The 16,419-nt window shown below is 46.0% G+C and overlaps 1 protein-coding gene across 1 annotated transcript; it reads left to right on the plus strand.

The window, feature by feature from the left end:
* Window positions 1–1,297: 1,297 nt before the first annotated feature.
* Window positions 1,298–16,139, plus strand: UBE2Z (ubiquitin conjugating enzyme E2 Z). The gene is made up of 7 exons (XM_040245601.1): window positions 1,298–1,718; window positions 3,841–3,913; window positions 5,791–5,978; window positions 8,297–8,408; window positions 10,753–10,865; window positions 11,643–11,733; window positions 14,159–16,139. The coding sequence occupies exons 1-7, from the start codon at window positions 1,396–1,398 to the stop codon at window positions 14,327–14,329; spliced, it is 1,071 nt and encodes a 356-aa protein (XP_040101535.1). The 5' UTR covers window positions 1,298–1,395; the 3' UTR covers window positions 14,330–16,139.
* Window positions 16,140–16,419: the final 280 nt, after the last annotated feature.

Genomic DNA, 16,419 nt, shown 5'->3' on the forward strand with positions numbered 1-16,419 from the left:
AACCATAGCCTTGACTAGACGGACCTTTAGGTTGGTCATAACTTTTCTTCCACGGAGTAAGCGTCTTTTAATTTCACGGCTGCAATCACCATCTGCAGTGATTTTGGAGCCCCCCAAAATAAAGTCTGACACTGTTTCCACTATTAGGCACTCAATAAATGTTTTTTTTTCTTTTTTTCTTTACTCAATAAATGTTAACACAAAAATTAATTCCCAATAAATGCTGGCTATTATCATTCAGCTCCACAGTCCCTTGTTGGAAAATTTACAAAACTGTGAAGACAGGACTTCCTTTTTACGAACAAATTTGGTGGCAAAAATATAAAGTAAAGCTATTTGTTTTAGTATGAATATTCATAAATTACCCAACTAGTATGAATATTCATATGCTTTCCTGCAGAAATATCAGTATGGTTACTCAGTGCTGCCCCAGGTCCCGCTGGGAGTGCTAGATTATGATCCTGTACTCTTGCTAGGAAGAAAAGGGAAGACTTTTTTTTCTCGATAGCTTGTGTTCCTTAGCCCATAGTATTTTTTCAGCTTACATATCTCAATTAAGTCCTGAGAAATCCTTCCAGGATTTAAACTCACATCCCCTTGAGTCCTGCATATTCAAAGATTTGTGGGAAGAAATGCTGAGCGTGGAGTCAGGAGGCTTGATTTTTTTTTTTTTATCAAGCTTCTCTAGGTCTGTTTCAATATCCCTATGGCAACGCCTAGCGAAAGTGCCTGGCATTTAGCAGGCCCTTCATAAATATACATCGAATAAAATCTAAAACGAGGTAGTTTTTCCACTAGCAATTTCTGATTCCTTCCTTCCTTCCTCTTGCTTGTGTTGCAGGCAGGGGGCAATGGCAGCCTGCCCTCCGTGAGTGAGGGTGAAGCAAAAATAAATCACACAGAGTTTCGGACAGGAAGGGCCCTAAGCGAGTCAACTCTATTCAGGGCTTCCCCACAAAGAAACTGGAGCCTCAATCCTCTCCCTTGCGCAGGTCTGAGGGTCGCGTTCCTAAATGTGGTCAATGGTCCTCCTCTCTCTCCCTTTCAACACTTGAAAACAAAATATTCCTTGGAGTTGGGCACCCAACCACACCTAGGAGTTCCAACCGGCCTCAGTACCCACACCCCCAAAGCGCGGGATCCGCGCAGGCCCAGTACACACTCTTGCCCGGCGAGCTCCGACCCCCACCCTCTCTGGAGGACTGTGGGTGGACGCTCTTGCAGAGCGCTTCTCGCTGCTCTGGGAGGGGGCGGGCGGAGCCAGCGCCGCCCGGCCCGGGGAAGCGGAGGGTGGGGACACTCTGGCCCGGCTCTCGGTGGTGCAGGCACGGGAGGGAGCAGCGGCCGCTCTGGTCGGCGGACGTGCTGCCTAGCAGTCCCGGAAGCGAAGGAGCGATGGCGGAGAGTCCGACTGAAGAGGCGGCGACGGCGACAGCAGGCGCCGGGGCGGCGGGCCCTGGGGCAAGCGGCGTTACCGGTGTTGTCGGTGTTAGCGGCAGTGGCGGCGGGTTCGGGCCGCCTTTCCTGCCGGATGTGTGGGCGGCGGCGGCGGCAGCGGGCGGGGCCGGGGGGCCGGGGAGCGGCCTGGCTCCGCTGCCGGGGCTCCCGCCCTCGGCCGCTGCCCACGGGGCCGCGCTCCTTAGCCACTGGGACCCCACACTCAGCTCCGACTGGGACGGCGAGCGAACCGCACCGCAATGTCTACTCCGGATCAAGCGGTGAGCCGGGGTTTTTCCTCCCCCAGCCCCGAGCTCCGGGACTCGACCTTCCCCGCCCCCCATACCTTTTCCCACTACCACCCCTCCAACCCCCGCTGCCTCCGCGCTGCCCTCGCGGTGGCCCAACTCCAAGGCCCACGTCTTGCTTACCTGGAGCTTCGGGATCCAAGTCCTCTTTCCCCCCGCCCCACAAGCACCAAGCCCCTCCTAGCCTGTCCAGGTCCGACCCCGCCCCTCAGTAACCTCTCTTGAGCCCTTGGTCTCCAGTCCGGACACCCTCCCCCACACCACCCGACCTCCCGCCCGAAACCCGACCCTTTCGCGCTTCAGTAACACCCCCTCCCGCCCTCTGCACCGCCTCAGTCCCCTCTTCCCCACCCCAGCCTTGCTAGATGCTGCCGGGAGGCCCCACCCAGCGGTCCCCTGCGTCGTCTCCTCCCGAGCCCCGTTTATAATACACAGCTTGCTTTGCCCGGGCTGAGGCTCCAGACCAGTTTGGCTTTTTATTCCCGGCCTCCTCAAACCCCCTCCTCAGAGACCCTTCCCCAAGTCTAGGTCTCTTCCCCCATATGCCAGCAGCCTTCCCTTGAAACACTTTTCTAGAATCCCAAAACTGTCTGCTCTCACACCTGTTCCAGGAACTCAAGCTTCCTTCACACTCAGCCCCCACCCTTAGTCTCACTTTGGCTTGTAATATCCCACTCAAGACTTTGTTTTCTGTAGTCTTTCCCCTGAGTCATGTGATTTACTTTCTGAAGCCAATATACCCAGTTCAAATATAGGAACAAAGGTCCAGGTCCCTTCTGTGCTTATTTCTTGGGTGACTGGTCTTAGATCATATCATTTAATAGATAATGTTTTTGCGAAATTGCTTAGCGTATAGTACCTATCACAGAGGAAAAGGGAACGCTTTTTAGCTACTGTCAGTCCTGAAACCTGTTTGCTGACAACCAGATTCTCTCCCCATGCCCCCATCACAGTCATCCTCATCTGGGTAATCACATTCCCCACATTCCAAGTTCCTTCAGATGTTTCTACCTACAGATTGTTCTAAAAATTAAACAGCATACTGTGTGTAAAGTACCTGGCCCAGTGCCTGACACAGTTTGCCAACTCCATCGAGGTTGCCACCACTAACTTAAATTCAGCACTCCTCAACTCTTGTAGTCCTGTGGCCATTTTCAGCCTTCCAGTCCTATCATACCTCTCAGTTCTGCCAATACTTCTTTTCCTTTACTCTGTTGCTTATTTGCACTTTTTAATGTCCCTATGTATCCTCCGTTCAGTTCAGTCCAGTCACTCACTCGTGTCCTGACTCTTTGGGACCCCATGGACTGCAGCACGCCAGGCTTCCCTGTCCATCACCAACTCCAGGAGCGTGCTCAAACTCATTTCAAGAGCAAGTCCCTCAACTTTCCAACTAGAACATCCTTCTGTAGACCCTTGCTCACAGCTGATCCATTCTAGTTCATGAGCTATGACCTAGAAGTTTTCTCATCTTATATAGTAGTGGTTACATGACCACATGTGCAATTCTCAGCAGTTTCAGAGGATCCCTTCCCCAGCCTGAGGACATTTGTACCCTATTAGTCTCCTGGGCAAGAAGGCCGTTATTGCTCCCTGTTAGCTCACTTGCTTCATATAATCCACATGCCAACAACAATCTACTATGTGGTTTATAGAATTGGATTTTTAATGGAATTGATTAAGCCTTCCTAGTAACTGAAAAGTCTTCATTTAGCATTCAGGAGTAGTACCTGGGAATCTCGGAGGTGGGGAGTGAATGAAGTGCCACGTGGGAGGAAGTGAGAGTAAATGGGATGTCGCTTTTCCAGGGTGACATCTGATGCCATTGGGATCTCTTGATTTTTTTTCCCCCCTCTCACTACCCCCCGCCCCAAGGAAACAATGCCCCTTTGATAATAATTTGCTCTCTGCTTGCCTGACAAGTACTCCCTCAGCTGAGATTTCTCAGCCAACAAGAAAGTGCAAACATTTGTGATACCAAGCACCACCTTCTCAAACCCTGGCCTCATTGAGGTGACAACAACTATCCTGCTCAAGGGATTCCCTTTTTTCTCCTCTCCCTCACTCCCTTCCACTTCCTCTTGGTGTTATACAGGGATATCATGTCCATTTATAAGGAGCCTCCTCCAGGAATGTTCGTTGTACCTGATACTGTTGACATGACAAAGGTATGTACCTTGGTGGGGTTTGGGGAAATTGGGGCCATAAAGTTGGAAGAGCCTAAAAGAGATTATCCAGTTCACATCTTTGATTATATAAGTGAATAAATCAAAACTGCAAGAGAGTAAGTGGCTTGCCCAAGGTCACACACTGAGGTGGAGCAGAGCCTTGAACAGGTTATTTGTTTTGGGGGTGCCAAAGGGTTCTAGTTGGCTTGGAAAATCCCAGTTTATGCCTGTTGTCCAAGCCTAACTATTAATAGGGCTCTCTTTCCCTCAAAAATGCTCCAGTTTGGATGATAAATTATATGGACATCCTATTGTACTACCCAGCTCTTCCGCTGTCCTGCCATTCTTGACCTTCAAGTGTGGTGCTCTAAATCAGATGAAAAGATGGTTGGGGATGGGGAAGCTTGAGTGAGCAGTATTTGTAGTTGCAGGGCCTTGTTTAGGCTCCTGTCCTTACTGATCCTTTTGAATATCCCTTCCACCCCAAGACCATTCCTGTCTTGTCCACACACAAACACAGAGAAAGCTTAAATTCCTCTGGCATAGATACCTAGACTTCCTGTCACTGATTACTCTACCTTAGAGATGAATTTTCACTTAAACTGATATTAGGAAGAAATTGGATTACCTAAATCTTGTGGTGTTTATATGAAAATTCCTCATATCATATTTCTTACAGTAAAAATTCAGATTTGGTATTTTTTGTGTGTCTCTTTTGTTTTAAATAGGTTTCCCTTTAAATTGAGATTTTCCTTTTTATGTGGTTGGAAATTTTTTCCTGGGACATCTTGTCCTTAGTTAAGTATCAGTGTTATACACTAGTCCCTGGGATCCCAGAGTTGATGTCATGTTGATACCATTTGAGCTTGCTATTCCAAAGAACTGAAGGCTAAAAGATAACAAAGGATGCCACCAGGACAAGGTGGGGACTATAAATGGAGGCATTGGATTGCAGGTTCTTTTTCCTCTTGCTGTTTAAATTCTGAGCAGACTTAAGTGCCTAGGAGCCTTTGCAGATGAAGAAATATAACTGAGTCAGTTAAGGTTTTCCTCCCTTGGAGAAGAGAAATCTTGTTTGATAATCACAGCTGGAGGAAGAGAATTTAGTTCTAAGTGCTGATTTTTATTATTTACCTATGGTGTTGGGGAAAGTTCTGGGGATGGCCTGTGGCTCCGAGTGGACCCTGAGTGTCCCCATTTTTCTTTGTATCTTTCGCACAGCTGGATGCTGCCTGAGGCGCATCCTCCACAGTAGGTTTGATCCTTTGCAGAGGAAACAGATCCCATAGGCCCCCATCACAAACCTCAGCTCTGCCCTGTGATTGGCACTGTTGTGGTGGCCTCCGATCCCTCTCTTTTCTGTTCATCTACCTCCCCTTTGTGCTACATAACTGGAGGGTGGAGTTGCATCGTATACGTGTTTAACCTAGGCAAATCCAAATATTCGTACTCAGTTAAAAAAATATTGATTTCTTAAAATTAAACATTGCTAGGATAATATTTTACAGGTGTGTGTTATATTTTGTACGTTGGTGTTCTATTCATTTGTTACATAAAATGCTGATCAGCAAAGTCCAAACGGAAAACATACTTTAAGGGACACTCAAGGGTGATTTTTTGGCTAGATTCAATGTTCACCTTGGGCTCTAACTTTAGAATGTAACCCCTGAGTAAGATGCCACTCCACTGTAATGGGGGTTCTTAAAATTCCAAAAATATTAGTGTGAGTGAGCACAGGCCGTTGATTCTGCATGGTGAGGATATGGAATATGGATTCAGATGAAGGTCCTGCTTCTGGTATGGGTAGCAAGTGGAAGTCAGGAGGGTTTGGGATGGGACATCACCTCACAATTTTGAGATGGGGTTTTATTTTGCAGATTCATGCATTGATCACAGGCCCATTTGACACTCCTTATGAAGGGGGTTTCTTCCTGTTCGTGTTTCGGTGTCCGCCCGACTATCCCATCCACCCACCTCGGGTCAAACTGATGACAACGGGCAATAACACAGTGAGGTTTAACCCCAACTTCTACCGCAATGGGAAAGTCTGCTTGAGTATTCTAGGGTAAGAGGAGACTCCTAAGTGGCCAAGTTGGTTGTCAGCAAATACTACTCTAGGCCAGCCTTTATCAACCAGGGTTTCTCATCTGAATCACAGAACATGGAAAATAATTGGAATGACTGTTTCCTCAATTCTGCCCTGGATGGTACTTGATTAGTACCATTCTAGATGCAAAAAACAGAATTTATGATGTACAATGGATGCCTTAGTGAAGTGGTTCACCCGGAGCAGCAGTAACACCTGGGAATTTATAGCCATACAGAATCTGGGCCCCGCCCAGACTTCCTCTATCAAAAGCTCTGAGGGCAGGGCCAGCAGTGTGTCTTACAGGCTCTCCAGGTGATTCTGGTGCAGACTGTTGGAGAACCACTACCTTAGGGCATCAGGGCTTAATTCTTTGCTGAGCAGGTTGAGAAAGGCTGCAGATCCTGTGCCATTCAAGGGTGTGAATGTCTTATTTCTGAGTTTATTGTGAGTGGCTTTGGAGGAAGTGGTGGTGGTGATGATGATTAAATATTTTAACAACTGAATGAAAATGTTAGATTGGAAATTATATCAGATATGAAACAAATTTCAAGTACATTTTTGTTTCTAGATGATGCCAAGATTTTGCTTCATGTAGTTCTCATCCATTCCCTTTTAACCACCTTTGGGGGTTAATTCAGAAAGAAAATATCTTCTAGCATATTCTGGATTGGTCTTTTTAGTGTGATCTGAATTTCCCTGAGTCGGAGAACAAGTAAAAACTGAAGTTAAGAAAGTTGCCCAGACTGGTGGTACTGTTCTCTTTCTTCCTGTCCAGTCCAATACTTTTTAGGTTTGTATAGGGAAACGGCAGCTGAAACAAACTTCCCCTCATCCCCATTTCTCTCAAATGTAGGAATATGTTCCATGATTGTGGCAGTGAGAAAGTCCTTTAAAGGAGATTGTCTTTAAAGAAGTCCTTTATCTCATTAGGGTAGAGAATTGTCTGTGCTGGAAAGATGGTGATATGTGTGTCCCATAGTGGTAAGGAGATTTAGTTGTTGCTTCTGTATGGAAGCTGTTCTTGAACATGTTTTTGTATTAAGTTTTCCTTCATTAGGCCAGTATAAAACTATTTTGAGCAAACATCAGCTCACAGTAGAAACGGGGAGTAAAATGGTGTGGAGCACAAGTGACATAAGTATTGGGTGGAAAGGAAAAGAAGCTTCCCTGAAATGGAAAATTGCCATGGAGAGTCAGAGGAGAATATTCCCATGCATACTTAGTTGTCCATTCACTTTATCACCGTCATTCCTTTCCTCCTTAACTATAAAAAATACTGGGCTGACTTACAAAAGACATTGTAAAAAAAGTTTACCTTGTTGACTTCAATTCCCACATACTAGAAGCTTCAAAGAGTGTGATGTCTAGGGTTCCTGGGGGAGCAGAGCTGAGAAGAGAAGTTGAGAGGCACTGAAGAGTGAGCTCTGAAGAAGTTGTTATTCCTCATCACTTACTGGCCTTTTCTTAAGACCAGCAGGGAGAAGGAAGTGGCCAGTTAACTTGAACAAGCCAGTACTGTTTTAGGATATGTTCAGCTTCCAGCTTAGGTGCCATCTCTTCTATTGATTGAGCTAAAACATAAATGTCTTTATGTCCAAGCTTCCCTGCTTCTCCCTACATTCCATCAGGTTTATGAAAGAGCAGTAATTTTGGTGTTTCTCTGTTGTTGAAGATGTTATTTACTTTCAAATCCTCCACGCTCTTGGAATGCCCTTTGTTTCCTTTCTGTCCTTTGTCAGAGTTATGTAGTCTTCAGAGAACTTGGCAGCCTTTGGGGGCTTGATAGAGACTGGATCCCCAATCATCAGTCCCACCACATGGCCTCTATCTAACCAGATGGCTTCACTCCGTTCTCTGCCTCTGTGCTCAACTTCTCTCCTCTCTGACTCCATCACCACCCATAAATAAATAAGCAAGCCCTTTGAGATCCATAGAGGTTAACATTTAGACTGTCTTTGGAGTTGTTTTCTTACCTTATTTCTTTCATTTTGATGAAGGGAACCTCCCCTGTCTGCTGTTTCTCTCCTAGCCCTAAGAAAATCCCTTCAAAGTTACCATGCTTGCTTTACCCTCTTTTGTGCCACTTGATAAGAGGATTAGTCAGTTGACTGATTTCTGGTGAATGAGAGGAGATGGAGGCTGGGAAATTCCAGAGTATTCATAGTGAAAGAGAAAGTGAGTCACTTACGATGGTGCTGCCAGGCCCCAGGGTACTTGTACACTGGTCTTTATGTGTGGCCTTTCCCGTTTCTCTCTGCCTCACGTGCTTCCCTCCCCTCTGCTGTGTTTTGCAGTACATGGACCGGCCCTGCCTGGAGCCCAGCCCAGAGCATCTCTTCTGTGCTCATCTCCATCCAATCCCTGATGACCGAGAACCCCTATCACAACGAACCTGGCTTTGAGCAGGTAAGGCCAGGTGGGCCCAGCTCTGCAGTGTAGAATATTGAATATTGAGTTTTAAGAGATCTGAAAGATCTGCTTGAGGGTTTTTGTTTCATTTTTGACCTGGTTCAGTCCAGCGTATTAAACTTGTCCCTGTTGGAACTGGCATGTGTGTGTCTTAATAATGAATTTTTTTTCTTACTAAATTACAATAACATCATCAAGTTATTTCCATTGACTTGGATTAATCTACCATGTGGAAGTCAGTGGAGTCATTTGGAAATTGATTTCCATGTCTTATTTGGAAGGTTGCAGCCAGTGGGTTCTTCTGTATGCCTCCATTCTCCAGTATCCCTTTAACGTGCTCCCAAGTGACTGCTGCTGAGCCAGACTTTCTTCTGGAGTCCTGAAGTACTGTTACCTGCAGAGCCAAAGGAGCAGTTGTTGGCTAGAGCAAGAATATTTTAGTCAGTGCTGCCAAAGGAAAGGTGGAGGAAACTCATGTTTTCCAAGGGGATACTGTATGCCACTGCCAAACATTTATATGTAACTTCTCATTTAATCTTCATACTATCTCTGTAAAATAAATGTTATCCCCATTTTCAGCTGAGGTAATTGTGACTCAGAGAAGTTAGTTAACTTTCACAAGGACGCACAGATCAGGATGTAGTCCCAGGAGCCCAAAGTTTTACATTGTTCCAGAGACCCTTCCAGGGTTACTCGTGAGCACAGGAAAAGAATTCCACTGATATCTCAAAGGATAATAATTCCGTTTAGGTGATTAAAACAGCTTAATTCATTTTGAAACTATTTGAGATAATGTTAACGTTGGTGATTCCTTGCAGGCCTAAACAAAGGGAAATACCCTTTAAGAATGAACAGAAATTATTCCCTAAGCCATCCTTTCAAACATATAGTGAATGCAATTTCAGGAGTAGTAGAAATGGAAATAGACCTCATTGGCTACCCAGGGAGCTTATTTTTACATATTGTCTTGCGTGCTAAGTCGCTTCAGTTGTGTCCAGCTCTTTGCAACCCTATGGACTGTAGCCTGTCAGGCTCCTCTGTTCATGGGATTCTCCAGGCAAGACTGGAGTGGGTTGCTGTGCCCTCCTCCAGGGGATCTTCCCAACCCAGGGATCAAACCTGCATCTCTTATTTCTCCTGCATTGGCAGGCAGGTTCTTTACCACTAGCGCCATTAGGACACCCATGTCACTTTCAAGACATGTGACTTTTATTCTTAAGTCTACCAAACATTCTTGGTTCACCGAACCCTCTTGTCTTGGTGGTTTTTCAGTTTCCCAGGCAGAAAGAAACGCCAGACTCTTCCATTTGTTAAGTATTTAGGTCCAAATCACTTACTTCCTTCTCAGGTGACTACAGTGACTTAATAATAGGATGTGTGCACCTGGTTGAGTGCCACACAACTTTTAAACTCGTGGAATCAGATCAGAGCCACCACCCTCATTTCTGTTCTTTCCTGTTTTCTTATGATACTTGCTATTTATCAAAGTAGAGACTGAAAATCCAGCTTCACAAAAAAGTATGTCATCAACAGGAATGTAATACAGGTCAGTATTAAAACTGAACTGCTACCTCAGGGTGACAGTTAGCATGGAGTTTGCACAAGTGTTGAATACTCTTGTTTTCCTCAAAAAGTTTACAGTATCCCACATTGCCCTTGTGATTTTGCTCTGATGCACATTGGGAACTGAGATAGTAGGCTGCAAGCACGTTTATCTTTCCTGTTCATTTTATGTTTTGATCAGGGCCAAGGCTCTCACTGATTGATGGTGGTAGGAGGGGGCAACAAGGGAAGAGTTAAAGGTAAAGGTTGGGACACCATGCTCTCACATTTTCTGTCAGCTCTCTAAACCAAGTTTGGAGTTTTTCTTTTGAAAATTTTGAGTTCTACGTCTGATAGATAACAGTTGATTCAGTGATGGTGGCACCAACGGGCATGTAAAGGAGTTAACCAGGAAGTATCCTGCTGTCTGTAGGTTTTTCAGGTTGAGACTTAGCATCATTTATAACTTTCTGTCCCACCATTTTTCTTGCATATGGTTATTTCCCACTTAATCCTTTCTGCAAGGCTGTTCATTTCAAGCTTAGGGAAGTTTGATGCATCTGGTTTGCTGCTTATAGTCAAATGATCCATAGCAGAGGATGGGTGTTGGTATGCACGGGGAGAGGTGAGTGGTCTCAAGTACTTAGTTACTCTTCATGTCTGCCATATAGTGGGAAAGGTATCCTCATAGTTAATTTGGTTGGTTCGTATACCGTATACTAATCTAAGTCTCTTCCCATTGGGTTTTCTTTTTACCTGATTTTTATACTTGGATACTGTGCTATCTGTCACATTATAGGAGAGACATCCAGGAGACAGCAAAAATTACAATGAATGTATTCGGCATGAGACCATCAGAGTGGCAGTCTGTGATATGATGGAAGGAAAGTGTCCCTGCCCTGAACCCTTAAGGTATGTATAAAGAGAGCCCACTTGATACTTGATATTCCTTTTGGAGATTTAGCTTGTTCATACCTTTGAGGCAAAGTCCAGTGTTGGGCACCAGAGGGAGATAAAAAGGAAAGATGTGGTTCATGCCTTTAAAAGCAAGTGACCAAAGGGTTATCTAAGAGGAAGTTCAAAGAGCCTCTCAGTTTTGGGAGAGTGCCAGGCCTGACTGGAAAGATGTAGTCCATGCCCTCAGGGAGCCCTTGTTTGATAAGGACCTGGACATATTAAAGACATGTGACTGTTACACAGCCAAATGAGGTGTAGAGTGCTTCATAGTAAACCCATTTCTTATGTCAACTTCTAGGTGTTAAAACTAGATAAATAAAGAGTTAATGAAACAAACTTTTCTAAGATTTGAAGGGGCTACTTTTCTTTTTTTAAAGTTGATATAGGGTTCATATATAATGTTTCAGGTGTATCTAGGAGAATTTTGAATAAGGTTTGGGATTAGGGATGGCCTCTGGAAAACGATTGGCAAGTCATGAGTTGAAGTTGGGGTTCAGGTGATCAGTATTGAAAGTCACTCCCATTTTAAAAATCCTTAAAATCTAAGGGAAATAAACCTTGGGCAGTCAGTGGAAAATAAAGTGATCTCTATTTTCCATTCAAAGATTTTCGTAGGAAACCAAATCTGGTCATGGGAACTCTAGCTGCTTAATTTGGCATTAAAGTTAGATGGTGAAGCAGTGGTGCCTTCCCTTCTTGTGCCTAACTTAAACTTCTCTGCTTGTTTTCCAGAGGGGTGATGGAGAAGTCCTTCCTGGAGTATTATGACTTCTATGAGGTGGCCTGCAAAGATCGCCTGCACCTTCAAGGCCAGACTATGCAGGTAACAACAGAGCCCCTGCTGCTAGCTCCAGAGACCTTACAACAGACCATTTAAACGCCCCCACAAGGGTGACGTCCACATCTGTCATAGCATTCAGAACCAAAAGGAACCTGATGCATTTGAGTCACTGAGACCCCAAGAGAGTGAAACCATCTGGAGTTAGTTCTAGGTTCCTGGCCTAAAGTAGGTGCTCATGAGTAGAATCTGAATCATTCTACTTTCTAGCCTGTAACTCCTTCCCATCTTGGTCAGCAGTCTTTTCAAACTAAGAATATCAGCCCTCTCTGAATTTAGGGATTATAGAGTCAATTATTGGGATTTCATCCCTAGTTCAGAGGGGTGCCAAGAGAAAGAATGCTTAGGGAAACATTGAGTGTGCAGTTGTTATTGTTGAAAGATTCCTGTTACAAGGATGGTAACCAGTTGTTCATTGTCTGCCAGAAATGTGCTTCTGCTTCCAGTAAGAATGCAGAATTCAGGCTTGTTTAAATGAAGAGGTTCTTATTAAACTAAGTTGTAAATAGACTGAAATATAAGCAACAGGTTGAGAACCCTCCTGTCCTGAAGGACCAGTCCTGTGTTTTCGGATCCTTTACTTGCTATAGGAAAGTGGTGACTTGGCTAAACGACTAAGGCGTCATCAGGTTTTTTCCAGTTCTTTTTGTTCTGTGTTGCCACACACCCACCACCACCAGCCATGGGAGTAAATGTCCTGTTTCCTCAGGTGCTCCTCAGAGATGGTAGTTTCCCTACACTTCCTTCAAGGACTTCCTCCCTGCCTGCCCCATTTAAACTCAGAAGACAGGGCAAGTTCAAGGTTGACTTGTTCCTGAAACTTCTCTAAGAGTACATTGAGGATGCTGCATGCTGTATCTAACAGTATTTCTAATACTCAGTCTGTGAAGGAAAAACAATTTCTGATGAGGGAAGGGCAGGAAAAACAGCATCTGGGGAAGAGGAGAGTGGGTGGAAATGGAGCCAGTGATGGAGGAAGATTTGAGAAATTGACAGCTCCAGAGTAAGTGTGAAGTTCAGCCTCTGGGGACCATAACCCCCACAGGTGAAAAGTGCAAGCTGTAGTCTCAAGACTGCTTTCCATCCACTGGCCCCGATCGTGATGGTAATGTGTGTGTGGAAGTGTGGCCAGAGTTTATGTGGGAGAGGCAGGCATCACGGGAGAGGCAGGAGCATGCACTTCTCTGTAACTGCCGAGGAAAGAGGCCTCCACTTGTGTAGACCTTGGCCCAGGTACATTGCTGCCATAATCCCTATTTAGCATTTTTAATTCCTTTTTTATATTCTCCACCCCACCCATAGTTATTTTTGAGACTTTAAGGACAGTTATCCCCTTTCCACATGATGTTTGGTGATCTTTGATCTCGAATGACAAGGACTGGCTCCTGCTGCTGCTAAGTCGCTTTAGTCGTGTCCAACTCTGTGCGACCCCATAGATGGCAGCCCATCAGGCTCCGCTGTCCCTGGGATTCTCCAGGCAAGAACACTGGAGTGGGTTGCCGTTTCCTTCTCCAATACATGAAAGTGAAAAGTGAAAGTGAAGTTGCTCAGTCGTGTCTGACTCTTAGCGACCCCGTGGACTGCAGGAGGACCAGGCTCCTCCGTCCATGGGATTTTCCAGGCAAGAGTACTGGAGTGGGTTGCCATTGCCTTCTCTGGACAAGGACTGGAGTGATGCCCAAAAATCTGGACAGGAATGTGGTGACTAATGCTTGGGGAGGACGGCAGGTGCTTATCCAGAAGTCAGAATTCCTGAGTTCTCTACCTGCCTGTGATCTTAGAAAAGTAAATTTTCCTTTTGAGTATAGGAAATGAAGGACAGTTTTTCCCTTGTATAGTTTGTATGAAAGTGAGGTGTTAGTGGCTCAGTCACGTCTGACTCTGTGACCCCCGTGGACTGTAGCCCACCAGGCTTTTCTGTCCATGGGATTTCCCAAACAATAATACTGGAGTGGGTTGCAATTTCCTTCTCCAGGGGATCATCCGACCCAGAGATCAAACCCAGGTCTTCTGCATTACAGGCGGACTTTACCATCTAAGCCACAGAGAACCTCTCATAGTTTGTATGAGGTTAATTGAAAACATCGCCATACTTAATGATTACAGTCCTCATCTTGAATTTCTATTCTCTCTTCTCCTGTTAGTGTGTCCCCTTTTTGCATGCTGGCTTGCTTTTGGGGAATGCAAACACATTTCAATGTTAGCCCAAGCCAGACCTGTCTGGTTGTTGAACACGCCACAGTATTTTTAAACGAGGATGATGTCTGCTGTTGGGAATCTCTGTGCTATGCCTTCCTCTGTCCCCATGCTCAGAAGTTGAGCGTGTACTTCATGCGGGCCTAAAGCTGTCTCTAGGGTGAGCCACCCAGACTTGAATCTTCCTTCCCGATTGTCTCCTTTCCCCCCACAGGACCCTTTTGGAGAGAAACGGGGCCACTTTGACTACCAGTCCCTCTTGATGCGCCTGGGACTGATTCGTCAGAAAGTGCTGGAGAGGCTCCATAATGAGAACGCCGAAATGGACTCTGATAGCAGCTCATCTGGGACAGAGACAGACCTGCACGGGAGCCTGAGGGTTTAGACCCTGCTCCCCTCTCCCCTCCCCCAACTCGAGAGTCCCAGCAAAGTCCCTTTCCCCCACCCCAGGGATGGAGAGGCACTGTGTATCTCCCTCCAAATGTGACGTCATCCTGCAAGATGGCAAGAACCAAGCAAGCTCGGATCCCAGGGTGTGGGAGAGGGGAGGCTGTTTCTGATCTGACCTCCTTGGCTCTCGAGCATCTGGGACTGTGTTCATCCTAAATCAGGGGCCAAGGTACCTATGCAGAAGCACCTAGGGCGAGGGCCTCTGGCAAAAAAAAAACAAAACCAACACACCTCTCCACAGGGCCAGCTCCTTAGGGACAGGTGGGAGACGGAAATTGCAATTCCTAGAGGGAGTGTTCCCAAAAGATTTATGGGGGTATCTGGAAGGGAGCTTGGGGTGGGGGGCTGTCTGTGACACTTCAGCAGTCTGGGTGGTTGTCTGTCTGTCTGTCTGCAGTCTTGAAGCAGGGCTCCCCAGTGCCCTTTTCCTCCCTGCCTCTACCCCCATTATTTCCCATGGGCCAGCATAAAAGTTTTTCCTAATTTATAGTCACTGTTCTAGACAGACCAAAGAGAAGGAACAGTGGTGGAGTCTAGGCTGCTGCTGAGTAAGCTTTACCTAGCACCTGAGCACCTTTCTCCTCTGCCCCCATTCCCTCGCCCATTTTAGATTTAAGACGGAAGGTAAATGTGACTGGGACTGAACCAAGGTCGTGGTAAAGCCTGCACAGGCACCATAAGAAGCTGAAAATGCCATTTGTTCCCACAATCACTGATTAGAAAAGTCCCCAACACAAGCAGCTGCTGTGTGTATGGGATTAGAGCCACTATATAAAGTAGTCTCTTTAACAGATTTTTCATAAATACTAGTCGCAATGAGGGTATTTCTCCTGGGGGTGGGATGCAGAGAGGAGGCTGATGGTAGTCCTATTGTATTTTGTTTGGCTGTCCTTGTGTATTTTCACTTCAGCCTGTAGTCCCACCTCCTCCCTTCAAAGCCCAGGGAGTTGTGGGGAACAAGGGTAGCCAATGGCAGAGGGGGTGGGGGCTGGGACTCTGAAGACTCCTCCCCTTCTCCACCCCCCCTCACCTCCAGCTGCTCTGTCACTGACTGACGGGTGTTTCCCTGGCTGTGTTGCTTCTCTTATCTGTATTTAGCTGCAGTGATCCTTTAGCTGGTTGGCTCAGAAAAATGTGCTTTAGGTGCCCTGTGATACTGGGCATCAAGGGAACCCATCCTTCCCTGCTTTGATGTGTTCTGTACTTTCCAGATTCTTACTGTTAGAGCTCCCAGTGGGCTAATTGTGAGCCGCATGACACAGGGCCTCAGTCAGTATCCAGCCACATGTAAAGGGGAGGATACTAGTAATTCATACCTGCTCTGCCCGCTGCTAGGGAGGCCTCTGCCTTGTGGATCATGGGACCTCCCAGGGGTGGCAGGGTGGTCACAAAGGAAACTGGACAGTAAGTGGGCTTGGTGGATGGAGATTTAGCTTTGTACCTAAAGGCTGGGTCTTTTCACAAGGAGACTCAAAAAGGGACCCTGCTTCCAATTTTCCCTCTTCCGTTCCCAGAGCTAGTACAGGGCTTAGAAGAATGCCCTTGGTCTGTTGGTCCAGTGTTGTCTGTCATCCATTTAAGTGTTCCCACTTTCAAGTGACAATCCTCCTTGGCCCTGCCATGGGCAGAGCATGTCTGGCATACCAGCCTGACTTTTACGCCCTAAATCTTGAGTTGAGGAAATATATGCACAGGAGTCAAAGAGATGTCTTTATATCTGACTGTACATAAATGAATTTTTTTTTTTCCTTTTGGTGCAATAAAGTTTGTTTTGGCAGAAGGAGGAAGCGCCTGTGGGTGTGGGAGGGTTTGTGTAAAAGGAAGAATGATCGTTTTGACAACCAAACTTTTCACCTAGGCCTGAAATTGTCGGATAAAGATAGTGCTCATTGGAAGCCAGAAACGTGGGTTAAAAGATGTGTGGAAGCAGGACTGCTAGTGACAAGAAGTTTCCATCCATCAGAAATACGGTCTTTTTTGAGGCTGTAACTTTGTCAGTCAAGGAAAGGAATGCCACCTGGGTCT

The sequence above is a fragment of the Oryx dammah genome, unplaced genomic scaffold (assembly GCF_014754425.2).
Source record: "Oryx dammah isolate SB20612 unplaced genomic scaffold, SCBI_Odam_1.1 HiC_scaffold_8, whole genome shotgun sequence".
NCBI classification, from domain to species: Eukaryota; Metazoa; Chordata; class Mammalia; order Artiodactyla; family Bovidae; genus Oryx; species Oryx dammah.

Bases quoted from the DNA above. Each gene is read 5' to 3' on its own strand.
- UBE2Z (XM_040245601.1), top strand. From the start codon at position 1,396: ATGGCGGAGAGTCCGACTGAAGAGGCGGCGACGGCGACAGCAGGCGCC. The intron at 5,979-8,296 runs GTAAGAGGAGAC...TGTGTTTTGCAG, and splicing joins GTCTGCTTGAGTATTCTAGG to TACATGGACCGGCCCTGCCT. The intron at 11,734-14,158 runs GTAACAACAGAG...TTCCCCCCACAG, and splicing joins TTCAAGGCCAGACTATGCAG to GACCCTTTTGGAGAGAAACG.